General features: G+C 51.7%; 7 protein-coding genes across 7 annotated transcripts; 2 read left to right on the top strand and 5 right to left on the bottom strand.

The window, feature by feature from the left end:
- Positions 1 to 1,035: 1,035 nt before the first annotated feature.
- Positions 1,036 to 4,113, bottom strand: GIQ15_06242 (F-box domain protein; the record flags this gene model as incomplete). Its single annotated transcript, XM_033553659.1, has 4 exons — positions 1,036 to 2,288; positions 2,349 to 2,829; positions 3,178 to 3,251; positions 3,504 to 4,113. 4 exons carry the CDS (start codon positions 4,111 to 4,113, stop codon positions 1,036 to 1,038), a joined length of 2,418 nt encoding a protein of 805 aa, XP_033404803.1.
- Positions 4,114 to 7,445: 3,332 nt separating this feature from the next.
- Positions 7,446 to 8,639, bottom strand: GIQ15_06241 (pantetheine-phosphate adenylyltransferase family protein; the record flags this gene model as incomplete). The annotated part of the gene is made up of 1 exon (XM_033553658.1): positions 7,446 to 8,639. One exon carries the CDS (start codon positions 8,637 to 8,639, stop codon positions 7,446 to 7,448), a length of 1,194 nt encoding a protein of 397 aa, XP_033404802.1.
- Positions 8,640 to 9,099: 460 nt separating this feature from the next.
- On the top strand, positions 9,100 to 11,153 carry GIQ15_06240 (WD repeat protein; the record flags this gene model as incomplete). The annotated part of the gene is made up of 5 exons (XM_033553657.1): positions 9,100 to 9,792; positions 9,855 to 10,464; positions 10,521 to 10,586; positions 10,648 to 11,057; positions 11,109 to 11,153. 5 exons carry the CDS (start codon positions 9,100 to 9,102, stop codon positions 11,151 to 11,153), a joined length of 1,824 nt encoding a protein of 607 aa, XP_033404801.1.
- A 769-nt stretch (positions 11,154 to 11,922) lies between these two features.
- On the bottom strand, positions 11,923 to 14,682 carry GIQ15_06239 (mRNA-capping enzyme subunit beta; the record flags this gene model as incomplete). The annotated part of the gene is made up of 4 exons (XM_033553656.1): positions 11,923 to 12,090; positions 12,148 to 12,591; positions 12,667 to 13,662; positions 14,107 to 14,682. The coding sequence occupies 4 exons, from the start codon at positions 14,680 to 14,682 to the stop codon at positions 11,923 to 11,925; spliced, it is 2,184 nt and encodes a 727-aa protein (XP_033404800.1).
- A 909-nt stretch (positions 14,683 to 15,591) lies between these two features.
- On the top strand, positions 15,592 to 16,935 carry GIQ15_06238 (uncharacterized protein; the record flags this gene model as incomplete). Its single annotated transcript, XM_033553655.1, has 1 exon — positions 15,592 to 16,935. One exon carries the CDS (start codon positions 15,592 to 15,594, stop codon positions 16,933 to 16,935), a length of 1,344 nt encoding a protein of 447 aa, XP_033404799.1.
- Positions 16,936 to 17,475: 540 nt separating this feature from the next.
- Positions 17,476 to 22,763, bottom strand: GIQ15_06237 (uncharacterized protein; the record flags this gene model as incomplete). Its single annotated transcript, XM_033553654.1, has 7 exons — positions 17,476 to 21,099; positions 21,210 to 21,522; positions 21,905 to 22,157; positions 22,213 to 22,372; positions 22,426 to 22,518; positions 22,576 to 22,699; positions 22,744 to 22,763. 7 exons carry the CDS (start codon positions 22,761 to 22,763, stop codon positions 17,476 to 17,478), a joined length of 4,587 nt encoding a protein of 1,528 aa, XP_033404798.1.
- Positions 22,764 to 23,530: 767 nt separating this feature from the next.
- GIQ15_06236 (phytase) lies at positions 23,531 to 24,994 on the bottom strand (the record flags this gene model as incomplete). Its single annotated transcript, XM_033553653.1, has 2 exons — positions 23,531 to 24,872; positions 24,945 to 24,994. 2 exons carry the CDS (start codon positions 24,992 to 24,994, stop codon positions 23,531 to 23,533), a joined length of 1,392 nt encoding a protein of 463 aa, XP_033404797.1.
- Positions 24,995 to 26,109: the final 1,115 nt, after the last annotated feature.

The raw sequence follows: 26,109 nt of genomic DNA, 5'->3' as shown, positions 1-26,109 counted from the left end.
ACCTGCTTGGTTTATTTATCCAAGAGCACAGATCGAATGTTACGCTCTCTGCGCATTCCTCGATGGTTTGGGAGATCCGAGATACTTAGAACTTTTGGAATACCCAGCCGGACAATGCGGATATTCACTGCAGCGGATTGAACCTGTCGATATACTAGAGGAATTAACTATATTGCCACTCATATAAACAGTGTGGTGGCACCATGGCCCTCTGGTAACTCCCAACCAGCAAATGAGCCTTGCGCCCCCCCCCCCCCCCCCCCCCCCTCCTCTTTTTTTTGGACGAACAACCAGGTAGATCTAGTCCTCTTCGTCGGCATAACAAGAATGATCGACCTAGTCATGATGTGGATAAACTTGGAGATGGAGTGGTGGATTTCATAGGAGCACTCTCGGTGTATGAGGTATACCTATCGTTCAAATTCCCTATACATACTTGCGTGGATGGCCTGGTAAGAAAGGCAGATTATAATGACATTCCAATGTAACATACTTTCTTATTGGAGAATTTCAGATGATGTTTATCGTCAGTGTAAGTATAGTGGCCGAGTTAGAGGTATGTTTATAAACTGTTTACCTATTCTCTTTGGCCCCAATAACTGCCGTATAACTACGTTCAATTTAGTATTGCTTAGAGCTTACGGTTACAATGCGTTAGTGTAACTTATAGGGGGGAAGTAAAAAATTATCATAAGGCCGAGGGATTAAATTGTTCATTGCTCATAGTTTCATAGTTCGTCGTAGCTGAAGCAGACATAAATACGTAGCATCATCAATCAGGTCGAGTTTTCCCCACCCAAAAACACAAGTCAAAAAATCAAAATACAAAAGTCAAAGCGTTTTTTATGTTGGCCAAAAGCCAAGGGGAAGAAAGCAAACGCGCAAGCAGACGTGAAAAGGAGTAGAAGCGACGAATAAGCCAGTATGAACGAAGTTTAGGTCGAAATGTAAAGTATCCAGGAACGAAAGTGGTGAAGGTTCCTGGACATAAATAAGGCCCCTTTAATCACGTACCGCCGGACGAAAGAGAAATGGTTAACTGTACCTGTCTTGGCCGGAAGCGAATCTCGATTTGGCGATAACCCAAGCTTCCCAGATTTTCCGTTGCCTGTAATCCACGGTTCTACCGTCGTCCTCGAGGTCTTCGGCTGGGATAGAGCTTAATACCTCCCACTGGTTCGTGAAAGGGGGTAAAATCAACGGCGCAGATAAGGAGTTGTCCGGCATTAACTCTATTTGGTTTGCCCTAGGTCCAACATCGCCGTTATGTGAACTTAGGCCGTCTGACTCGTCGCCGAGACTGGTATTATCATCTTCATCCTCACCATTTATGTTATGGTAATTTCCTGGGACATATGGTTCAAACATGTCATCATCGTCACTGTCTGAATTCGGGAATGATTGGATATCTGATATGTCCGCACTAGTGGCCCATTTTTCATCGAATGCATTCGAGTAGTCAATCCGCCGTAAGCTGACCCATTCCAGATTCTCCATTTCGTCATGGAGCATGGATAAAATATCTTTCCACATACTCCCTTCCTTTAAGAGGACATCCCGGAGGCGGAGGCCGCGGAGAGACCTGCGGTGACGGCGTGCAAAGTTAATAATCTCCTCAGAGTCGAGTCTCCAAGCCTGAATCCCAAATGCACGGAGCCTTTCCCAGTGAACGTTGTGGAATATATCTTCCAGACGGAGATCTAATGGCAACCTGGAGGGAAATCCCAGGTGAATGGCCTCCATATTTTTGGCCGCTGTAAACAAAGTTTTAAAAACTTCCGAGAGTTCTCTCATCTCTGCATTTACATATCGCATGGCATCGAAATGGATCTCCAAGCAAGTCAGCTTCGTTGCAAGGGTCGAAAGAAGCGGCATGGGGGCCCTTTTCAGGGTAAGAGTGGCCTGTGGATTTATCTGTGGTCCTGAGAAGCGATTGGCGGGGGATCCGGCCTCTAAAAGCGCTAGGCCAACGTTTTGAATTGCACGAACACATGCGGGGTTCCAGTCAACCACTACCAATGGGTCTAATGGGTTGTCGTGTCTATCAATAAATGACCGCAAATCACGCTCGGCTTCATCTTGAACCCTCAGAATTTTCACATGCTGAAGTGCTGTGAATGATTTCATTGCGCGTATTAAGGAATGTAGATCCTCATTTGATGTAACTAATCTTTTCTGCTCTTCCAGGCGCTGGATGTGTTCAGCAAGATTGAGCTTGCTTGAATCGGCTGTTGAAAGTAACTGAGGTATATTGTCTCGCCCTGTCAAATAGATATTCGTAAGCACTTCTGTATGAGGAAGCCATGATAAATTCAAAATACAAGCAAGGGGTAGGAATTTGTATTTACCTTCTACATAGAATGACCGGATGATGTACGTGAAGGTCCTCGCATGTCTCGCCAGGTGCGGGATACTTGATAGCTTGTCAAGCCTTTTAAATGCAGCCTCAGAAAACCGGACGACTACCCGACTAAACTTATGGGCCGCACCAATGTCTGAAAACCGCTTGCAGACCTCTCGGAACCGGTCAACGTCGCTGCGAAGATCTTCATGGTACCCATTTTTGCCCTCCAGCCATAAACGCGGGGGATCCGGTTGACTTGGTCTCCTAAGACTCTCGAAAGAAAGGTAAGCACGATGGTCGATGCTAGTGCACTTTTCCGGGTCCCTCGCCAGGTGATCCAGTATCTCTTTCAGCAGCTCATTCGAAAGGCGCAGAATCCCTTGGGGTTCGTTGTTCATCGTTCCGTCTTGCACTTCACGTCCCCCCTTTACCAGCGGCTGTACTACCACTTCAAAACCCGTATCGAGTTTCTGGTCATCAGCTCGCTATGGAGGTGAAGTTCAAGACTAGCCGCAAAGGAAAAAAGATAAGAGTATATCAACTGAGCCACCGAACCAGGTTTGGCAATGAGAGGAATCAACTGTTAAAGGTTAAGGGGGTTGGGTAGCGGGTCATATGGCACTGAATGGAATCACGAGATTGATCCCCGGGCACACGATCACAGTGCCTCTATAGGGGGTAGAGGGAGTGGGCGTGGAACGGGCTCAGAACACTGCAGCAACGATGTACGGGAGTAATTGGCATCGATATATATAGATAAATGATAGTTGAACGGAGACGGTCAAGAATGCAGAGACGTTATATGCGCCGTTTCAGCTGGGTAGACGGGTTACAATCGCAAGGACGGCGGTTGGCAGGGCGAGACGCAGGATATAAAACAGAACAATTCCAAGCGACACCTTCACTCCTGGCCCCATTGTCAAGTAGGATTGACAAACGTGTGCATGATCGGACAGGGCTCCCCTTTACTTTTTCTTTCGTTTCTTTTTCCCGTCTGGTTCTTTTTTACTTTTCGTGCTGTGTATTTCCACTTTTCGGGTGTTTTCCTTCACTTCTGCATGTCGTCTGCACGTAGGGCAGGCGGGAGAAAGGGAGGACTCGCTGGCCCAATCCACGACGTCCCTCGCCCACCATCAGGTCACATGACCAAAAAAGCTACCAGCAGATCCCCAGCCAGCAGCGGCAGCAGGGCGGGCCGCTGCGAATCGTGAACGAGCAGAGAGGGGACAGGCACAGCAGAAGTTGTGGCGCGGCTGTAGCGGACGAATCGTCTTTGAGGGAACCTTCATGTTGCCTTGGAGCTTCTGCACCTCTCGTGTTGGGCTTCTGCACAGCTCGATCCCTGGCCGACGCACAAGTAAGATAACTCCTGCAACGGCAGACATCCCCGCTGGCAATTTCACCTGGATCAGACGAATCACGACGGCATTTGAGCCGAACAGAGACTGGGAGCAGGCCGGGGTCTCAGAAACAAGACCCTTGGCCGGGTTTGGCCTGGAACGACGCCACTGGGGGTGGGATTGGGGGATGCGCCATCGGATAGGGATATACGGAGTAGAAGCGTTTCTGTTAGCGCCAGCTGCCACGTGAGAAAGGGAAACTATACATTGTCTGGTGTTTGTCGCTCGTAAAATGGATGCTTGATGCTGTTTGATAGCATGGATGATGGTTTGTGGAAGATAGGACGTCGTCGTCTGGCAGAACCGCGGCGTCCCCTTGCGGAAGGCGGTCACTGTTTCATCCACTACATCTCGTAGCATGGACAACATCACTTTATAGCATCGGACAACCAGACGTTATAGCATCGGACAACCATACGTTATAGCATTCTGATCAACATATACATTACAGCATCAGATCACATTATACGTTATAGCATCAGATCACATTATACATTACAACATCAGATCAACGTTACATATACGTTATGCGTATATCAGACAAGAGTGCTACTGGCAGCAAGATACTTGAGTCGAGTGAACGATAGACCAGATATGGCTGATGATCGATACCACACGCCGTATATGAGCTGGCCTCTACGCAGCCTCGAGATTCGCTCTTAGACGATCTGTCGTGCGCGTCTCATTCGATCAGCTTGTGGATTGACGTTGACACATTAACAGCTGCAACCCCAGCCAATAACCGCCGTCACCACACGGAGCACATATATACCAACGATCTATCCTGCTGCAATGCAGTCTCTACTCTAGCCCTGTGGCTGCTATTTATGTCCTCAGCTCAGGACTAACGCTCCCAGAGCGGAACACGTGTTTTGGCGAGCAGCGAATGGCCTGGCAGACAAGTACCTTCGGAATTCCTGCCCCAATCCACTGCCCACTGGACAGCGACTCTTCGAAGGCGAATAAGAGCTGGACGGCAAGGGTTCTCTCAAGGGTAGAGAGAAAGAGATGGAGAGAGAGATAAAGTGGGGTTGCACAGATAGCATGCAAGAGCAAATGACAAGCAGTATGGGCACAATTGTCCCTGGCGTTTGGCTCATATCACGAGCGTTGATACATCCCACAGGATGATGGAGGGTACTCCGTGTACGCTGGCACTGCCTCTTCACAATGCATGTCCGTGTATGTTGCCGGGCAAGTGCGAACCCGTCTCTCCATCAATTCCTCCCAGCCTACCCCCGGCTCGCCACCCCTAGCTATACCCCCCGGGGAATGCTATGTCCTCCTCTAACCCCCGCCATCTCCGGTGATATGTCGTGTGAGATATACCGTCATCTTTGCCTTTACACACCACACTCGTCGTTCATGGTTGTGTAGCACGGCATGTATGGCCACTATTTACCTCCCCAAGTCTACCGCACATGGGGCCATCTGGCAGAGCAAGACCCTGGTGCTTGACCTTACGTCCATTCCTGCAGATTTTGTGAGGAAGTGTGCCAGTTAAACCGCCTCCGGTATCATCCTTGTGGCCTGACAGCATCCCTGTATAGGCACAGCGCTTACTTAAAACGATAACCTAGGGCCTCCCAGCCACCCACCAGCGCGATTTATGATTTTGCTTCGGGAACGACTAGATGTCAACTCTTCTTAGACCCATTATCCTTGCCTGCAGTAGGTAAAGGTAAGCATAATTTGATACTAAATTCTCTCTTTACGTACCTCCCCCCTTATTTTACCCCTTTCTGAGAAATCATTGACATGGTTGCACAATCTCGAACCAGCAGCCGTTATACAACGTTATTGCTGCCCCTGCCGAGCTAGTGATGTACCTCAATTTACCTATTCTATCCCGTTTCCTGTCCCATGGGATATGCATCTCTCCTGCCGTTAGCGCCTTGTAACGAAACTTTGGTATGTCTTGTTTGCCCAGCTCCTTTTTATACCAGCCGCTCGAAATCGATTTCCCATGCAGATACGGCGGAGTATGTTTTACCCATGTTACTGGCGGCCGTCCTGCAGAGTTGGGATACGCTTTTGCTGGCTCCTAGTTTTCTGTCAGTCCCTGGCGGTTCGGGCCTAGGAATACCCTGCGACAGGCTCTGATGCTTAACAGCGTCAAGGTGCGATTATGTCCAACGGATCAGAGAATTCTATTGGTATATGCGATTGCCATTGATTCTTAAAGTTAGGGCGTCAGATATATAACTCATATGGCGACAGATTTAGCGGACGCCCTCCCTATCAGACAATTAAGCGACAAGCAATACATGAACTACAGACGCCTGTACAGCCTACACCACGCCAAGGACAGTTGAAGAGAAATTTCACCTTCAGTCTTGCCCCGCATGCATTAACGTACTTCACTAACATCAATACACGAAGTATGTCTAGCGCCCAATACGGAGTACAATTCGCAAGTGGTATTCTCCTTTTAAAGAAACAATTGTGGACCCTGATGTCGCTTCGTGTTAACCAAGCTCATTTGTGAAATGCTGCATGGGACAACGGCCTCGAGCCGCGAATATTTGCCTATATTGCACAGCGACCCATGCTGCTATCAACGGGCGATTCCTCGAGCTATGACACCCAGTTCATTGCAGGCGGCCAGTGCAAGTAGCATCATCAGAGTGTTTTATTCTTTCTTTCGACAACGAACGAACTGGAGGTGGGATATCTCTCCCTATATCGGCCCGAGGCTTGTTATATATCAGGGTCTATCCCGATATACTTCGATATACAGGACGACTTAGCCTCAATTACGTATGGTTGGTTCGTGCCGCAGTTACCCGAGTCATGCTAGACGTGTCCTGGCCCCCACCAAATGTGTGTTGTGTGTATGTACCTGGGTCTGCAAAAAAGAAGTGATGTGGACAAACCATATCGAAACCCACTGCCAGTGTACATGTATAGCATCATTCAACGAAGAGCAACGTGGCCTCTGAATATCTGCTAGAAGACGACTTCGTAACTAATACTCTGGGCACATATATGATGGATATACCCTCTAAATTGGGTGTTACTTCCACGCTATCAGTCAGGCAACCGTATCGTTCCTACACCTAGACCAATGCAATTAGCTACAGGGATGGGAACAGCTGGTGGAAGATGTGCATTAATTTGCTCATAGCCACCATCCGGTGCCGCGATAAAGCACCGGCACAACAAACGAGCCCCTCGAACAGGGCCAATTGGATCTTCCAGTCCGCGGAATCAAGCAGTGAGTTGAACTCCGAGCGCCAAACGAACATATGGATAACTTCCGATGTGAAATCGATTTGCTGCCACAAAGCTTATCTTTGAACGGGTTACAACGCAGTTTGGCCCCCTGCATGGTAACCTTGGAGGGTGGTGTATGTAAAGGACATGCTGGCAATATCATGATAATAATAACTCCTGGTATACGTGGGCCAGTAGTTAATGTAGCCTTTGGTTTGGATGGATGGGTTACGTCTTCGGCTGGGGAGGAGGGGTGGTTTGACTATGCAAGGGAAGTTCCGCGAGAAAACAAGGGGGTAAGAAAGGAGGCGAGGATTTACTTTCCCAGGTGCATGATCATGGCAAGTAGGTATGGTATGGTATGTACAGGGAGTATGCGCTGTTATCAGGAGCCGTCCAATTGCTCTTCGAGAAGGAAAAGAAGAAGAAGAAAAAAAAAAAATCAGAAGTAGTATTAGCTGATGTGACGGAGTAGCTGTATACCTTTAGAGACTGCCTTTAGCTAGGTTCATACGCCGGCGCCTGATCTCAGTGCTGGATATCTTGGACTCGAAGCTATCTTCCGACACAGACGTACCATCGCCAGCATCTAGGACATCGACCTCGAAGACGTCAAGCTTCGACCATCCCTTCTTCTCTCTCTCGTCGTTGACAGCTTTCCCGCCAGATCGTGTTTCCTTGGACACGACCAAGGCCGTAATATCCTTGTCGGTAATAGTAGGGCCAAAGGGGTCGGCAATCTGGACGAACCTGAGTTCTAGATCCGGGTAAAGCGAGACGATGACCCGTCTTCCATTGGGGCCAGGCTCGAACTCGCGCTTGATGTCAGCTTCTCTGGCAGCGGAGAAATTCATGGTCGACTGAAGGAACGTCCAGACACCCTTCCACCGTTCTTCCCAGGACTCCAAGAATTCTGCATATTTCTTGTTCACCAGCAGCTCGTCGCCGGTTATACCAATCGTGACAACTCTTCCGCAGCTCCGGGCAGGCTGAGGCGAGCACGTATCCAAGGCGAGTACTGTTGCAGTAAGAAGTAGCTTGTGCCCGGCGTGTAGGTGGTCAAACGTCCCGCCAACGGCCACAGAATAGTGCGGAACAGCCAGCTGTGATGCATCATAATCCAAGAGCAGACCTTCCGGCTGTTCGTCTCCTCCTGGTCCTGGCAGTTTGCGAATATCAGTAGCCATGCTGCCGTTGAGCATGGCGGCAAGCCTGCTCGCACTCCCATCCGCCGAGGCGTATACAGTATCCCAGGATCGGTTCGAGGCCAGGAAGCTCTTCACGTCGATGATCGGACCATAGGGATGTGGTATCTGAGACTCGACGTCTAGAAAGAAGACTCTCGCATCGATGCCGCCAGGTCCATCCAGCTCAGCAGAGACAGAGACGCTGACGGCGCCGAGCAGCTTGTAGAAACTCGCCAGGAACTGCTGCAGCCGGGCAAACGGTTTCTCTCCAGCAGGATTCAGACCTCGAACGACGACCGCAACGTCCAGCACTGCCACTGCCGACTGTCCGTCTTTTATATCATGTCCATCTTCTGCAGTCCCGTCTTTTATAGCAGCCGCCAGCTCTGACACCACCGTCTTCAGCGTAGAGCCGTGGACCGTCTTCAGCGCTGAGAACGAGGCCGGGGTATTTGTGAGCAGCAGCAGAGCTTCATGGTGAAGTGATGCCATCTTCTCTCTCTTGTCTTATTCTTGTCTTGTCTCTTCTTGTCTTCTGTCTCTTCTCTTCTCGTCTGTAGATATCTTAGTCAGCGTAAGCCCAAAGCGGGCAAAACGACGAGATGGAAGAAACAGACCGAGACAGCCGGCAAGACGACCGACTTCCAGCTGGCAACACGACTTGATATACGTCTGCAGCAGGCGTCGGAGCGTCTACACAGCCAGGGTTCATGCGCTGACCCGTCTGCATCTCGAGACGCCCTCCGTTGCCCGCCGTCCCTCTCATCTCAGCTCCCGCGGCGACTCCAATGCCCGCATCCTCGCAGCCGAACAACGAATCCGCGCCGTACGTGCTGGCCAGCGTCTGAACAGAAGACAAGGACGAGGACGAAGACGAGGACGAAGACGAGGACGAAGACGCCAGATCTAGGGGCCGGAGACACTCGGTATTCGTGCCCAACCCATCCCAGCCATGGCCGAGCCTAGTATACCATTCGACGGCCCCCGCAGAGCGCCTACGTTTCCACGGCAGCCAGAGGAGCTGCATATGCCCTCAGGAAACGCCTCGATACCGCAGAACGAACCGCGACAGGATCAGCATAATCCCAACTTGCCCTCGTTGCTGAGCATCCAGCAGCAATCGGGCTCCCAGCAGCAGCAGCAGCACCAGCAGTTCCCCAACAGCAACGCTGGAAATAATGCTCTACCGGGCGCCCTACAGCCTGGTCCTGCTAGCCGCCAGGGACCGTCTTCTACGCTCAACTCTTCCTCCGGGGTGCCCTCGCAGCTAGCGGTGCCGATGACACCGTCGAAACAGTCGTCCCTCAACCAGCTGCAGTCGTACCCCTCCAGCCCCGGAATCGACCAGCAACGATACCACCAACCCAGCAATATGATGTCTCCGCCGTCCGCCGGACAGTCGACCACGCCGTATTCACCGCTTGGGCTGGCAGACATACGCCCGCATATGGATCTGGCCAGGGTAGACGACTCGGCCTCCTCGTCGGCCATGAACAACGGGGATATGCAGACGCCAAAAAATAGCAACTATCTCGCTCCTTGGGGGCTGTACGCGCTGGATTGGTGCAAATGGCCTGCTGCGCCAAATACCAATTCTGCGGGGAAGATTGCCCTCGGGAGCTACCTCGAAGACACCCACAATTATGTATAGTCCCGTAACGGCCATAACTGATAACTCTGATACTGATGGTTCGGTTTAACGTCTAGATCCAAATTCTCCATGCGCAAACCGCCGAGCGAGACTACAACGACCCGGATAACGACCCCGGTTTGGAGTTCGTAAAGACCGCGGAAGCAACCCACTCATACCCAGTTACTCGTATCCTATGGGAACCTCCATCGTCCCAGAAACAGTCGACAGACCTTCTAGCCACCTCTGGCGACCATCTCCGTCTTTGGTCGTTGCCCTCAAATCCCAATCAGAGCCAATACTACGGTAACAATTCCATCAACCGAATGAGCACCAGTAACAGGAGCCCGCCACCACTACAAAAGCTCTCGCCCCTTGCCCTCCTTTCTAATTCCAAGACCCCCGAACACACAGCTCCTATAACATCGCTAGACTGGAATGCCGTCTCCCCGAGCTTGATCATCACCTCGAGTATCGATACTACGTGTACCATATGGGATATACCCACCCTGACTGCAAAGACGCAACTCATCGCCCATGATAAAGAGGTGTATGATGTGCGGTTTTGTGCAAACAGCGTGGATGTCTTTGTTAGCTGCGGTGCAGACGGAAGTGTGAGAATGTTTGATTTGAGAAGTTTGGAACATAGTACCATTATCTATGAGCCATCGGAAAAACATGAAAAGGGTACGTTTTTTACCCTACACCCATAGGTACCAAATTGCTAATAATTCATTTTCTAGGGAGTCCAGGAGACCTCTCACCCGGCCATTCCACCGTATGGCCTCCACCTCTACAACGTATTGCAGGTATGTTTTTATAAGTATTCCGCCACGACAATTCCAGATAATCTAATGATTTCCCACACAGCATCGCCACATGACGCCCATCTACTGGCAACATTTGCCCAGGACTCCAATATTATCCGTGTCCTCGACGTCCGACAACCCGGTCAAGCACTACTGGAACTAAAAGGCCATGCCGCCTCGATCAACTGCATGGAGTGGTCTCCATCTCGTCGCGGGACCATAGCCACTGGTGCGGACGACTCGCTGGTTCTAATCTGGGATCTCATCAACCAAAATAACGCAGCTGCGTTGCCAATCCCTCCGCAGCAGCCACAGCCGCTTCACGCAGGTGGGAATAGCGGTGGCACCAGTAGTGGTCCGTCGACGCTTGAACGAGGGCCTGCTGCTGCATGGCGCTGTGATTACGAGGTGTCGAATATCAGTTGGGCACCTCATATCCCGGCCACTGGACCAGGGAGGGATTGGCTCGGGGTATGCGGCGGAAGAGGTCTATGGGGAGTTTCTATTTAACCCTATCCCAAGAGTTATTGCATTCCCAACCATGCATCCATCCATCGGCTGGCATAGTTTCCCCCTTCCAGTCATGTGCCATTGGCTATTTGGTGATTTAAATTTGCTTTTGGTCATTTCATCTATCTCAATGCCATCTTACCTCGATGTCCGATTCATTCCCCTTGGAACTGTGGAAACGAAAAAAACGCAAGGGGTTACTTTTATGTCTAACTACTGCTACATCTCGCACTTTGTTTTTCATGTTGGCTTGGGCTTTACCTCCCTCCATTGCCCTACGCTACGATCTTTCTTAGGCGCATATGGCTGGCTACTCCTACCAACATAGTCACATCTCTTCCTCCTCTTTTCTCTTTCTTTCTCTCTTTCCTTGCTTTTTCCCTGTGTGCGGTGGATCCGAAGAAGAGAGATGAGAGAAAAAGCAACCCCTGGCTCATAAATGCCCAATCTAAATAAACATTAATGGAGAGGGGCAGCGTGATATATATAGTTTTTGATCCTACGAGTCGAATGAATATACGATTATGAAGGTCTACGCAACATACGTAAATGCTATAGATTTTCGTGTCAAAAATGTCTTCTATAAAAGTAACTAGGGGATATAAACAGTTTTTCGCAAAGGCCTTGCCCCAGAATGGCAGAGAAAGCACCAAAGGTAGGAAATAATACAAAGCTAATGAATGCAAACCTGCATGGTATCAAATTAATAATGTCATAAAAAAAACAATGGGGAGAATTAATAATTTGAACGAGCTCAAAGAGGCCACCCTCTCGTTTTTTTTTCCTTTTTTCCCTTTCGACTGACTGTATGTCTGGCATCGTCTACTTAGCCCGGCACAGCTCGCGCTAGAACTCGAATATTATCCACGAAGCCCTTGATCAGCTCTTCGTACCGGTTGCTCATATCGCCGGATAGAGCAAGGTCGCCCTGCCGTCTGATCTCGGCGGAGGATATCTCGATTTCAAGTTCATGCTCAAAGTCCGATGGAGCGCTCTGTAGAAGGTTTGTTAGTTGTTTATCACCCATCAGGGCAGGGCAGGCAGGACGTACGTCAGATGTTCCGACCTGAGTTAGATCAATCTGGTATGCAAGATGTCTATAACTCATACGGTCTTTATTCCGATCTCCGCCTCGTTTCCAGTCATTCGCTTGTTGGAGCTTGCTAGAGTCTCCTTCGTAGTTCATTTCCAGGTTAACGCTAATACGCCAGTCGAGACAAGTGCGAGGACTGTACACATCGAGGTCGGCGATACGGCATTTGACTATGCGAGCCAGCACGGCTCCGGTGCGGACGTCGGTGGTTACGCGCACTTTGGGCTTGTGCCGTGGGTGTAGATGATGTTGGACGATGGGCGGTAGGTCTGCGGCAGAGATTTCGTAAAATGTATCGCGTTCACGCTTGTGTGCGTATGCGAGCGGGATGCGTGCTGATCCTTGGGATATAGATGTTTTGACCGTCTCGTTGAGAAAATTGTTCATTGCGCGGTGTTGGGCCTATATTCAGTTGGAATTGGGTTAGAAAAAAAAAGAATACAACAATCGATGAAGTGCTTATGGGATATTGATTACCTGTGACATGGAGCTTTCAAAGGCCAGCCTGAGATTCGGGTCATCCTTGCTGATCACGCATTCGGTGAGGACGGGAAGACGAAGCCTCTCGCCTCGATTTTTATCGACCAGCCGGCCAAGTTTGGCCTCGACCTCGAGAATGGCGCCGGACCCAACAGCTACACCTCCAGCAGGACCGGCTCCGATGTCCTTCCGCATAACGACTTGCTGAAACAAAAAGTCACATATCATCTTGGTAACCTCTTCAAACGGTATGACGTTCGTTACCGACGGCTCCCAGGGTCCAAGAGGGCTGTCTGCGGCCGGTTCTTTGACAGCATTGCCATTGACGGCCGTCTCGTCCTCCTTCATCGGCTGGGACGGTCGCGGAGGAAGTGAGGTGCTGCTGGAATCTGGCGTGATATAGCTGTCAGCATTCTCGTGCTTCGGCAACGGACGTTTTCCCGGGAAAAACGGAGGCGGAGGCTGAGACTGAGACTGAGATTGGGACTGAAATTGGCTGGACTTGGGCGGTATTGGGGGAGGACTGCCGGTGGTTCTCGGGGCCTTGCAGGCAAATATAGGCGGTTGAGTGTATCTCTTGCGTTTCTTCCGAGGAGGGCACATGGGCGCACGGTCTGAAGACGAGGAGGCAGCAGACAGGCTGTTGTTGTTGCTGTTGCTGCTGTTGATGTTATTGTAAGGTTTCGAGGGAGTGTGTTGGTGCGTAGGAGATATTTCCTTGACCGCGCGGTGGCTTGTGGGCGAGCCGGTGGTTGTGATGATATGGCTGAGAGAAGCCGAAGGATGTGAAGCTGCCTGAGGAGTGGATGGAGGATACAAAGCCTGAGCTGTACGACCTGTACCATGAGTGAGATGTGAACTTTCCATAGCAGAGTAGTTTGTTTGCTGGCTCATTTCAGTATCTTTATGCGGAGTTTGCACGGGGTGGTTAGGCAAATTGATGGCATTGTTGCTGCTGCTGTTACTGCTCTCACCATACTGGCTCGCTCCCTGCTGGGAGACAATTGTCTTTGGGCTGACACTGTCTAGATGCTGTTCCTTTTCCCGTTCCATGGAATATTGCCGCGGATAGGACTCTGTAGCTACTGAATTATGCCGTGAAAGGGGAGTATGCACCGTTGGAGACACTCCGTCTCTCTGTCCGCCTGCAGAGGCATCCTGGCTTCCCCAAGGGCTCCCGAGGCGAGCTGACAGGGGAGCCTCATGTCCCGAAGACGGAGGGCGGACCGGATGAGGCGAAGGTCGACGGTAGGAGCTCGATGGAGGAGCCAGAGGAGTCCCAGGCTGCGACCTCTGCTGCTGCTGCTGAAGTTGTTGCTGTTGCTGCTGTTGTTGCTGTTGCTGCTGCTGCTGTAGCTGTAGTTGATGCTGGCCGGGCGAATATGGTGGTGCCTGGCCTGGAGGCTCGCGGCCAGAGGGATAGGACAGGCTGCGCACCGAGGACGGCGAGGCGGCCGAATGGATGGACAGCGAGCGCGGCTGCGAGAAGTACGAATGCTGCGTGCCGGCGCTCGTCGGCTGCGGCGTAAAGGGCGAGGAGAGAGAGACTGCAGCCGGCGGAGGCAGCGAGGTTGGGGCTGGGAAGGGGTCTCGCTGGCCGGCCAGGACGCTGTTTGCGCGCTCCCCGAGGGCCTCTCTGCCCGTCAGAATCGATGCCAGCGGTGCCTGCTGGTACGGCGACTGGGCCGGCGTGCTGATATACGACGGGATGCGCTTGGGAGACTGTAGAGGAGGCTGCAGCGGATGCGGTTGCGACGGGCGTCCTGATCCTCCTCCTCCGCCATATTCAGGGTGCTGGGCTCCGTCGTCGCGGAAGCCGCTGCTGCGTAGAGGCGAGTCGCCGTCTGGTCCCTGGTGTATAGAGAGCGGCTGGCTGGGAGGCCGCTGGTGTTGCTGGTGGTGCTGGTGGTGATGCTGCTGCTGGTGGTGATGCTGGAGGTTTGCGGGCTGCGAGCTCGAGCTCCGCGCGGCGCCCACGGCTGTGTCGGAGTTGATGATGGTCTTCAGGTCCATCGCGTCTGGATATCGAGAGGCCGTGGGTTCAGGTGCGAGGAAGCGTCATGTCGTGGTCCTGGGTGCGCGCGCGGTCGAGTGTAGATATTGAATATCGCAGAAGTTCGACTTCTAGAAGACATCGGGAGACTTTACTTTTTCCGGTTCATCCACACAACAAGACAACATCGAGGAGAAGACGAGACCAGATGAAGGAGAATAACGAGACGAGACGAGGAGAAGAGAATAAGAGAATAAGTGAAAAGATGAAAAGAATAGAGAGAAGGTTATGACGTTTGGGCTATATGAAGCCCTTTATACGCCGTGCAACTTACCAGCTCTACTATCTATTACTCTCTCTATTACTGTTTATTAACTGTTTATTAGCAGTCTATTAAGACCTCAGCATCCGAGTCAAGGCAGTCCAGTCATCGAGCTTCACGTCCGGTCTCGTATCTTGCACAGCCTCGAGACCTCGTCCGTCGCCCTGGGTTGCTCGATTCAGGGGAGCCAGGAAAGAAGACAGGAAGACGGGAAGACAGGAGAAACTAGGAGGCCGTCTGTTCTTTGAGAATATCTCCTGGGCTCGCAGGAAACACGTCAGTCTCTCTTTGTTGCCGCAGGGATCTCCAGAAGGATACGGCCCGCAGACTAAGACATTCACATCAAGACCGGCTCTTTATCACCAGGCTCAGACTGAGGATAGTACGGAGTATACGGAGCAGTATGCAATAATATACTGCAGATGACGTTTGGTGATGCGTCTGGGTCGTCTATTTTATACCTGGACATACTGCTTCGGCTTCGTGTTCGTCCGTCGCTTGATCCTGCCTGGACATCCCCTTGGACCTCCCCTGGACCATCCCCTGGATATCAGCCACGAACAAACCAGGTTGCTTCCTACGCGGGTTGGCTTGGCCTGCATGAATCATGTCTGCCAACGGGCCTGTCTCCCCGCGAGAGGGTGCGTCTGCTGCTCTCGACGGCCTCAGAGGATGGGCCTGTCTTCTCGTCTTCAACTTCCACTTTCTCTTCACATACACCAACAAGTCGATGGTAGGCTGGGGATTCGCGCACAGGAACCGGAACGTCCTCCAGCTGCCCGTCGTCCATCTGTTGATATCAGGCCATGCCATGGTGGCTGTCTTTTTCGTGCTGTCCGGATACGTGCTCTCGTACAAGAGCTTGAAGCTGCTGCGAACCCGTTCATGGGAGCAGGCCTTCCGCTCTCTTGCTTCCTCTACCTTTCGTCGAGCCTTTCGACTCTTTATACCCGCAATCGTCTCCATTCTCTTCATTACCTTGGCCGTCCGTCTGGGTGTCTACGATTACTCCGAATGGGTCCGCCAGGAGGGACGGACGATCACAGGCACCGACGAGGAACACCCCCCCATTTTCCTCACTTGCAAAGAGCAGATATGGGATGCGTATCTTGCCGCCGTTCATCTCGTAGATCCGTGGAACTGGAATCTGTATTATAACGCCTATAACCCGCACTTGTGGACAATTCCCGTGGAGTTTCGCTGCTCCCTCTTTCTTTTCATCGTCCTTCTAAGCACCTCTCTGCTTCGGATCTGGTGTCGTTTGGCATCCGTCTCATTTCTGACCTTCTATTGCATCCGATGGGGCCGCTGGGACGTGGCTCTCTTCTTGTCCGGCATGATGATGGCTGAGCTCGACATCACCTACAACGGGGCTACACTCAGTCACGGCCATGCTACACTCCTCCCAACGCAAGCTAACAGCACAGAATATAGCGTCGAAAAGATACCCCCATGCCACCAACCGTTGTCCCTTAGAGTCATGTACATCCTCGCCTTCTCGCTCGGGCTCTACATCGCCTCCTGTCCCAACCGATTCCAGGAATATACCCCGGGTTTCCGCTTCCTCTCCACCTTTACACCCAAATCATACGCTGAAAAGCACCGCTTTCTCCAGTCCATAGGCGCAATCATTCTTGTCTTCTGCATAAGCCGCTGTCACACACTCCAGCGGCCTTTCCTCAACCATCTAGCCCAGTATCTAGGCCATATCTCTTTCTCCCTATATGTCGTGCATGGTCCTATCCTGCATTCTCTCGGTTACTCGATCATGTCGTGCATATGGCAGTGGATGGGCAGAAAGAGTGATTTTCAGTTCTGTCTTGGCCTGCTACTCGGGTATGTTGTGTGTTTACTTGTGTCGATATGGGCTGCGCATATGTTCTGGCGTGTAGTCGATTTGCCTACCGTTCGATTCGCCAAGTGGCTTGAATATCAATTATCAGTTTCGTAGCTTACCCTTAGACTTACGGGTCCTTACAATGCATCCCCTTCCATAGAATGTAGCCGTAAGTGTGAGCTCGACAGTATAACGATGAGATTATAGAGGATTCCTTTGTATTTCCCAGGCAGTAAACTGATAGATAAGAGTAGAGGCAGTACGAGAGAAAATAATATTAACAGTTAAAAGTAGGAATAAACCGTACATATCTCATGAGTAATCCAGCAAGCATATGAAAAAAACCAGTGAAAATCTAAAGTAAACCAGGAAATTGCAAACACATGGAAATAGATATTCCATGGCAAATCAAACCCTCAAAAACGCCAGAACAATACAATCATGGCCAACGTCAAAGTCAAGTGCGCGGTCTGCTCCATGCGAATGGATGTTTTGTTTTCCCCTTTACTCCTAGACTGTAAGATATAAAAGGGAAATATAAATATGATAAGGAAAACAGACAAGAAAATAAAAGACTATATGGCGAATAGATTCGTTGAAGAATCTATAATCAAAGTGCACGTTATCAAGCACCAAAGATAGACTCGAAGAGGATCACGAAATTCCCAGCCCCATCTTGACGGGAATAACTCCAGAGCCATTATTATCCTGGGCATCGGCGCTACTGGCGCCTCTCTCCCTCATGCGTCGCCCTTCCATCAACCCTCTAAGCCCACGCTTCTGCAGACCGACAACACTACTGATATCGGCTGTCCAGATCTCGCGGCCACTCCTACTTCGGCCGCGTTGGGCATGCTGCGCCAGCTCATAATCAGGATAACCCATCCCACCGTTACTGTTATTAGTGGACGCGGAATTAGGTATGCTGGCGCTATCGGTGGACTCGGAACGGTTTCTTCCGTTACCAAAGTTGGTATTAATGCGGAGATTAGCAGGCCGTTGGGCACTGGAGGAACGGCCGGCTGTTCCACTGGAAGCAGAGGCAGTGCTGCTAGCGGTATTGGGTCTGTCGATGGACTCGGCGTCTGAGGAGTTGAAGGAGGTGATACCGTCTGTTGCATTGCTCGGCCGACGGTAGTCTGCTGCATTCGACTGAGAGCGGGAATGGGAGCGTGAATAGGAACGGGAATGGCCATGACCATCATTGAGGACACCTAGAGTTCGATTGGGTGCATTGGAGATGCTAGTACCACGACCTCCGCCAGCTGCCATGGCGGCTGCATTAAAGACGGCAGCAGCATTACGGCCATCGAGGACTTGATGGAGGCGTTCGACGGTCGCTTCTAGAAGGCCGTCTACTTGGTAAGGGCGAGCCAGCTGGAGGAGGGAGCATAGTATCTGCGGTGTGCAGAGGGCAGAGCCAACGGGAGGTAAGGAGGAGGTATAGAGGTAGTGGACTAAGAGCTGTATGGTGAGGTATGTATGTGGTAGATAAAGAGTTCGAGGCCGCACAGCGGGTGGGAGACTGTGGGCGGAAGGGATATCGAGGTTCGATGCGCGTGATAGACAGGATGAGGCGGCGGACGAGGAAGATCCTGGTGGCTGTCCGGTATGGTCCTTTTGGTTGTTGGTGTTGTTCACAGCGCCACCCAAAGACGAGTTGTTAGACATGGTATTCACCAATGTTGTTGCGGTAGAGTACTGGCTGGCAGTGCTTAACGAAGGTGTTATTGTAATAGTAGAGTTCCGACTGTTTAACGCAGTGTTTGGCTGGCGAAGAGTTGCTGCGTCGTTTATGCTATCGCCAGCGACGGCGGTAGCTTCACACAGGAGCTGGACGAAATAAGGCCCCCATCGACGAGACAGGATATGCGAGCTAACGGGTATACGTTCACCACCGATCGTAAGGAGATCCATATCTGCTAATTCAGTGAATGCTTGTGCCATCAGGCCCAGTTTTTCTGCCGCCGTGGAATACGGCCTTCCGCCAGAACACTGTTGCGAGAATTTTGGCTGCAGCGAGGGCGGCAGAGCAGGCGCACTAACAGAAACGTATCCAGAAGTCGGGGCGGCTCTCCTTGGATTCTCGTAGAGTCCAAAAGCCTCCAACTCAACCATACATATATGTGAAAAGTTGATGCGACGATGATTGTAATCCTCGACCAAGTTTCTCTTCCTGTGTCCTAGGATAACAAAGGTGCTTCTCCTATTCCAGATGACACCACGATTCCAGCTACCGCATGAGAAGATGGAACCGCCAGCGTCAATCCGGCCCCAGGTCATAGTCTTTAGATCCAATGCCCACAGAGCATATTCCTGCTTGGAAGCGGTGAGATAAGTACCACTCACGACGAAATGGCCATTGATCACGCCTCCGTTGGGGAAGCGAAGGCCAGGCGGAGATACAGAGGTGTCCATCGCTTTCTCGACGAGCTTTCCATCGGGCAGACGCGCCTGGAGCTCTAGCTTCACGTCTAGAAAGTTGTAGTTGGAGTATATCAGCATTGAGGAGCCTGGTGTCCCTCCCTCATCAAGGTTGTTCGCAACATTTCCGAGCTCTTTCTCGGCCCGTTCAGCTCCAAGGTCACTAACTGACATTCCCGTCAGCGGCACAACAACAGAACGGTATGCACCGCAACTTCGACCTAGCGGACTGGTGGCTGTCCATTTCAGGCTACGCAAGTTGAACACACTGATTTGCTCTATGTAGTGGTTTGAGCTATCCTGGCCGCCGACGACGACCATCTCCGCACCCCCGTAGCCGTCTATCTCGACACCAATGGAGCCCTGGTGGGGGTTCGAGTTGGAAGATGACGGGTTATTATGGATAGCTGTCATGGGAGCGTTGGCAGAGACGAATGGCGCCGAAGACGGAAGGATAGTTGCGCAATGCGCATATCTACCTTGCGGAGTATTTGCAGTGTTTATATGCGTCCAAGATCTCGTAATAACGTCGTAGATGTGTACGTCGGACATGACCACAACCTCGGGCTGGGCATCCTGTCCACCTGAGTGAGCTTGTTGGGAAGAACTAACATTTGTGGGCGGATGGCCAGCTACCGCTGAGCGTGGGGACATGCCGCCGTAGCAGACGAGCTTGGTGTCGCCCAGAGGACACATGCTATGGAAATAGCGCGGTGGAGGCACATCGCCTGTGGGATGGATCTTTGTCCAGTGCCGTTTGATCAGGTCTAGTTCGTATAGGTCGGAGGTAAGCTCGGGTCGGGCCCTAGAGAGCAGTCGGCCGCCAAAGACATAGAGCTTGTCGCCCAGGATGGTAGTTGTGGCCCCGACGAGAGCGTGCGGCTCACGTCCTGTGGTGCGGTGGACATTACATACTAGGCCGGAGAGGTTTGTCGGGCCAGATGTCGGAGTAGTTCCATTCTGCGGTTGCGGATTTATCTGCGACTGAGACTGGGACTGTGAATGCGTGTGTAAGGGTAGGCTGCTGCCGGTGAGGGAGTTTGGGTCTCCTCCCCTGGACGAGGAAGGGCGTCTGGTCGAAGCCATTGATGTAGGTAGAGTTTCGCTCAATCGGGAGAAAATGGACGTTGACGGATATGAGTTGTTCGGTGGGATTTGTATCTGTTCTTGCGAGCGTCCATAAGTCGGGGAGAGTATTGAAGGGTCGATCGAGATGGTAGGAGATAAGAGTGGTGGTGACAGTAGCGGCGAGCGCGGCGGTGGTATATCTATGGCGGTTGCCCGTTTCTCTGGCTGTGAAAGCGATGACCCCCGTAGCCGCAGCGGAGGCAGAGGGAACAGTTCTGTCTGGCGTTGCGAAGGAGGTGTAGGCGGCGGGAGACTTGAATGCCAGTGTATCGATGGTGACCGTACCTCGGGCGACGAGTCTGCGCTGAACCAAGTCTGCGATGGATTCTGTGACGCGATAGTCGAACGATGCCTGTCCTTGCTCTCGCTTCTGTCCTCGTTCTCGCCTCTAATTTTGATCTCGTCGTCCCAGGTCCTATTCTCAGGGTCTCTAAATTTGCTATCGTCGTCCCTTGTCCCGCTATCGTTCCTCGTCTTACTTTTGCTCCTGCTCCTAGTCCTAGTCAGCTCAGCTCGAAAGTATTTCTTCACAGATGCGAAGCGGCTCGAGCGCGAATGTGAGTGTGAATGTGAGTATGAGTATGAGTGCGAGTATGAGTGCGAGTATGAGTAAGGTGCATTTGAATTTGCAGTTGCGTCGGGCGTTGCATTCGTATTTGCATTGAACAAGGGCGAGGAGATAAACGGTCTCGAGCCCGGTCCCAAGCCCAACGGCGAGGACGGCGACTGCTCGGATCCTGCCATGATGTCAGCGAACATATCCATCCAGACGCCATAGGGAGCAAAGAGAGAAGGATGGCGATGTTATATTCCCCCTTTGCAGACCGGTTACATACCTCAGTCGAGTCACCTCCCAGCAACCCAGGCAATAGTACCCAGTCAGCGGTCGTGCCGATACCAATCGATTTCCACAGCGTAAGGTGTGCTGGTCGACGTATCCATGCAGTTCCCAGGAGCGAGAAAAAGACGAAGACAAAGAGCGCAGCCTGGTCGAACCAAGTGGGCGAACCCGGTGGTGTACCAGGAACCCTAGGGTTATCTGAAACGGCGCCGAGTGGGTTTGCGCCGGGAGATGGGCCTGGCTGACACACAGCTCCGATAGCCAATATCACATAGATGATGAACTCGAAGGCGAAGTTATAGTTGTAGCTGTCGTAGTTACAGTTGTAGTGTCGTTGTAGTGAAGTTGTAGAGGTGAAGTTGTAGAAGTTGAGCTGAAGAAGTGGGATGCTTGGCAGTCTGAGTTGCCTCTTTGGGACATCTTAGGTATACTCTACCCCTGAGGACGCGACAATACAGACGAACAGCGATCACACATAGGACGACGACTAGAGGCCAATCGGACGAGCGGCGCAGGTGTTGGAAGGGGCTTACAGGGAGTTGGTGTTATTTACTGGTATGATTATTTTATTTAGTTATTCAATTAATTACATGTCAGAAGATAAAGGCTTAGTTCTTGAGGGTGGTGTAGCGGAGGTATCTAGGGCCTATTAGTATGCAGACTATGGATATCAGTTGCAGGGAGACTCACGGCTTGACGACCCTGATGTCGCCGAACTTCTTCTGGGCGTCCTCGGTGGTGACGGATGGGGGGATGATGACGTCCTCGCCCTTGTTCCAGTTGATGCCGGTGTTGACGCCGTTCTTGTCGGTGGTCTGCAGGGCGTCAACGCAGCGGAGGACCTCGGCGGTGTTGCGGCCGGTAGTGGCTGGGTAGCTCATGATCAGACGGATCTTCTTCTTGGGGTCGATGATGAAGACAGAACGGATGGTCATGGCCATTCCTACAGCATTCTACATGTCAGCGTCATACAGGCAACAGAGGAGAGAGAGACGCACCCTTCTCGTCGACGTTGGTGGTGTCCTGGTAGTCGATCATGTCGTAGGCGTAGGAGATCTTGCGGTCGGCATCGGCGATGATGGGGAACTGGAGGTGCGAGCCGGTGACCTCGTCGATGTCCTTGATCCAGTCATGGTGAGACTTGAGGCCGTTTGCAGACTTGTTCCCCGTGTTAGCGATGTTCAGAGCAGCTTCAAAGGGGAGAAACCCACCAGGCCAATAAGCTTGACGCCGCGCTTAGTGAACTCGGGCTCTAGTTTGGCAAAGGCTCCAAGCTCGGTGGTGCAGGTTGGGGTGAAGTCGTCCTGCCTCGGTTAGCTGTTTTCTCTTTCATCCTGTCGGGCACGCTTGCTAGTACGCACTGGGTGGGAGAAGAGGATGACATAGTTGTCGCCGATGAACTCGTGGAAGTTGATCTCGCCCTTGGTGGTGACGGCGTTGAAGTCTGGGGCGGTAGATCCCAGGCGGAGGCTTGCAGATGGCTTGCTGTTAGTATAATCGATAAGATGCGGGGTGGAGGGGTGGCCTACGGGGCGCTGCGTTCAGCCATTGTAGCTAGATATGGGTTACTACTTGGGATGCTGAGATAGAGACGGGTATAGAGACGGGTATAGAGACGGGTATAGAGACGTATATGAAGACAAGATGGAGGATAGAAGACGAGGGGGAGGAGGAGAGAATACGAGGAGAAGCGAGAAGGAGAAGTCCAAGATATAAAAAGCTGCGAGACCCCTCGATGAGGTAAGCCATCACGCCATCCCCCACACCGAAGTCATCAGAATATATATATTAATAAAGAAGAATAGAATAGAAGAGAGTAGATATAGAGAGCAGGATGGAGGATGGATAGGTAGATGCAATGGTGGATGACGGTGGGAGAATATGTCTTCATAACGTGCAAGAGACCTCATCTACATCAGCATAACGATATGGTTATAGCTCGATAGAGAACATCAGAGAGCTACTCGGTTTCAAATAGGTCAGTTCAATTATGGCGGCCGATCAGAGGAAAGGTGAACACGCCGGGTTGATCGGACGGAGTAGAGTAGGCAATGAAATGGCCGTTTCTATGACCATTTGACCATTTCTATGAGAGTGACCAATATGACCACCAATACAATATAAAGTCCCTATCATGAGACTACCAATATTGATTATCCATAGACGCTTAGAAATGATATAAAAGCTCATTCAGTGCTCGGTTTATTGTTCTATTAATAGCTCTACCCTCAAAGTCATACCAATAAACATAACGAGGTTCATCAAGCTCGTAAAGGAAAGAAGAGATACTGCTATGGATAAAAGAAGATAGGAAATCTAGCACTGGTCCCAGTTACCACCCGAGGTAGCAAAGGACAGGCCCTTGACGAAATCCTCCAGTTTGCATCGACCGTACATGTCAACATGGCAACCCTGGAGCGGCCAGACGAGGTCGTTGAGTAGGACACGGACGTACTCCTGGCGGGCTATGGGGGATGAGTCGCAGACCATCTTCTCGAAGTAGGCTCTGGCGCCGAATGGGACAGTCCAGGAGGCAGCGTAGCCGTTCGCGTCGGCAGGGTTGGTGATGTGTTGCGAGGAGAGGGCTTGGGTGGCATTGAACAGGCCCATGGCAGCGAAGATGACGGTCATGCTGTTGTCGTGGCTGAAATCGGCGTAGAGTGGGAGACCGAGCGGGAAGGTCTTCGGGTTGTCATCTAGCTCGTGGTCGACGGTCGTGTTGTCGTGGACAGGCGAGTTGGTGAGCCGCGCGATGAGCTCGTTGACATAGCCGATTCCGGGAGCCGGGCCGAAGGAGTTTCCGGGGCCGTAGCCGTAGTACTTACCCAGAGTCTCGAGGTAGTCGTAGTGGCGGAAATCTTCGTGGGAGAAAAGCTTGCAGAATGGGGATAGTTTGCTGGCGTCAGGGGTGCGGGCAACGGTGTCGAAGGGGCACATTGCCATGAGACTTTTGACATCCTCTGCATCGACATTGGCGCCCGGCAGGTTCACATTGACGCGGTCCACGATGGATTGGATGAAGGTGCTTCGGAATTTGTCGCTCATTTGGCTGGCAGTATCGTCATCGTCAAAGGCAGCGCAGCCTTCTGGAGCAATTGGATTTTTCCGACGGTTCGACTCGCTGATGATGAGGTCAAGCTTCGCGGCACCGCCCTTGTTGTTACCCTTGGCCTTGGTGAAGCCGTCGACGAACTTGTGGGCCGAAGCAACAACACGGTCAGAGCCAGCTGCCCTCACGAATGGCTTCACTTTCTTGGCCAGGGACTGGTATCGTTGGAAGAACTTGATGCCTGAATCGTAAAGTTGGCTATCCCCAAAGGCGGTCATGTTGTCCGACCCAAGATCGTATGTATAGTCTTCCAAAAAGGCAAACTCGCCGTTGAAAGACGTGGCATCGTTTTGGATGCGTTCGATCACGCCGGCGTATTTCTCACTCTTGCTCTTGGTAGGGTATCTGGCGCCATGTCGCTGAAGAGACTGCGCGAAAGTGATCCTGCAGCCGCGGGGGACCGAGGAAGGGATGTGTGAGCGGCCCTCCAGGGAGAAGTAGGGAGAATATTGGCCCCAGAACTGAGAGTACTCCGGGAAGCAGCTGTATCCCCGGCTTGGAGAACTGCAGGACGAGGAGGCGGTGACTTCAGCAGGCGCTGCAACGGCACTGTACGTATCTGATCAGCATTTGGACTCGCAGAAGAGTATTCAATAAGCGGGCTCTCTGTATCTGACGTACATCTGGGCAGTCAATGCCGCAGTGAACAGGACGGCCATGGACGATGACATCTTGCGTATCAACCCTTTGCAGATAGTATCAGACGGAAGACGCCAACAAACGACCGTTGAGACTCCGTTGAGGTACCGTGGAAATGACGGGAAGTTATAAAGCGAGCGGCCTGTGGATGTTCGTTATATATATGCCGAGGCCTCAGTTTTCCGCTCTCTAGTCCGTTCCCGCCGGGAAGAGAAACATCGCCGGGATGAAGGCCGCGCTGGCTCGACGGGATCTGCGTCGGTATGCGCCGCAAGAGCCAGCTAGACGAGGCACGGCCGCCGACATCGTGGTCTGATTGGCCACACTACCCTGTCCGCTAATCGGAAGGCCTGAGGGGCAGTGTTGCATTGAGTCTTCGCAAGGCAGCTTCGTGAATAGGGAGCCTGGTGGACGAGATGAAGGCTTCGAAAACAAAGGGGGGAGAGAGGAAGAAAGGAGTTGAAAAGGCGAGGAGGAGGCTGAAAGAAGCGCGAGAGGAGGGAGGGGGAAGTTGGATTTAGCCGCCGGGTTATATCGCGTTTACGGCGGCTAGAAGATATTCGGGCCGACAAATAGCCGTGTCAAGCGCATATTATGTAAGTGATCTGCAACCTTAAACATGCATAGCTTAAGGTCACATGATATGCTTATGTAATATCTATGTTTCTTTTCTTTTTTCTTACTTGGTTTCCCTTTTCGGCCAGCTTGATGCATAACTTTCAGGTACCAGAAAGAAACAAATGCAGAGCTAGATATATGCCCCTAGATGCCCCTAATGCTCCTGTGATGCTCCTGTGATGCGCTCCTGTGATGCGCTCCTGTGATGTATATGCAGGTGTCCCAGATCCATGGGCCAGCAAAGCGAGCCTTTGAGGGTCGACGTCTCCGTCTTTCGCCGCGTCCACTCTCTTGGCCTGCATCTCGGAAGGCCGGTTCTGACGCCCAGCGATGCGGATGCAGTATGTGTGTGATGTGATAGTGCCCGAGACACCCCTTTTTTACTCCCCTCGCGCCGGTATGTCATGGCTAGCTGAACCCGGGACCCCGGAGAGAAACACCTGTCTTTTTGAATAGCCGAAGACAACAAAGAGAGCCAGCTTAGGGAAGCACAGAAAGGGAAACAAAGAATTCACTCCAATATGGAACT

Source organism: Arthroderma uncinatum (genome assembly GCF_011692745.1).
Source record: "Arthroderma uncinatum strain CBS 119779 chromosome Unknown scaffold4, whole genome shotgun sequence".
Taxonomy (NCBI): Eukaryota; Fungi; Ascomycota; class Eurotiomycetes; order Onygenales; family Arthrodermataceae; genus Arthroderma; species Arthroderma uncinatum.
This window is presented reverse-complemented; position numbering and strand designations above follow the sequence as displayed.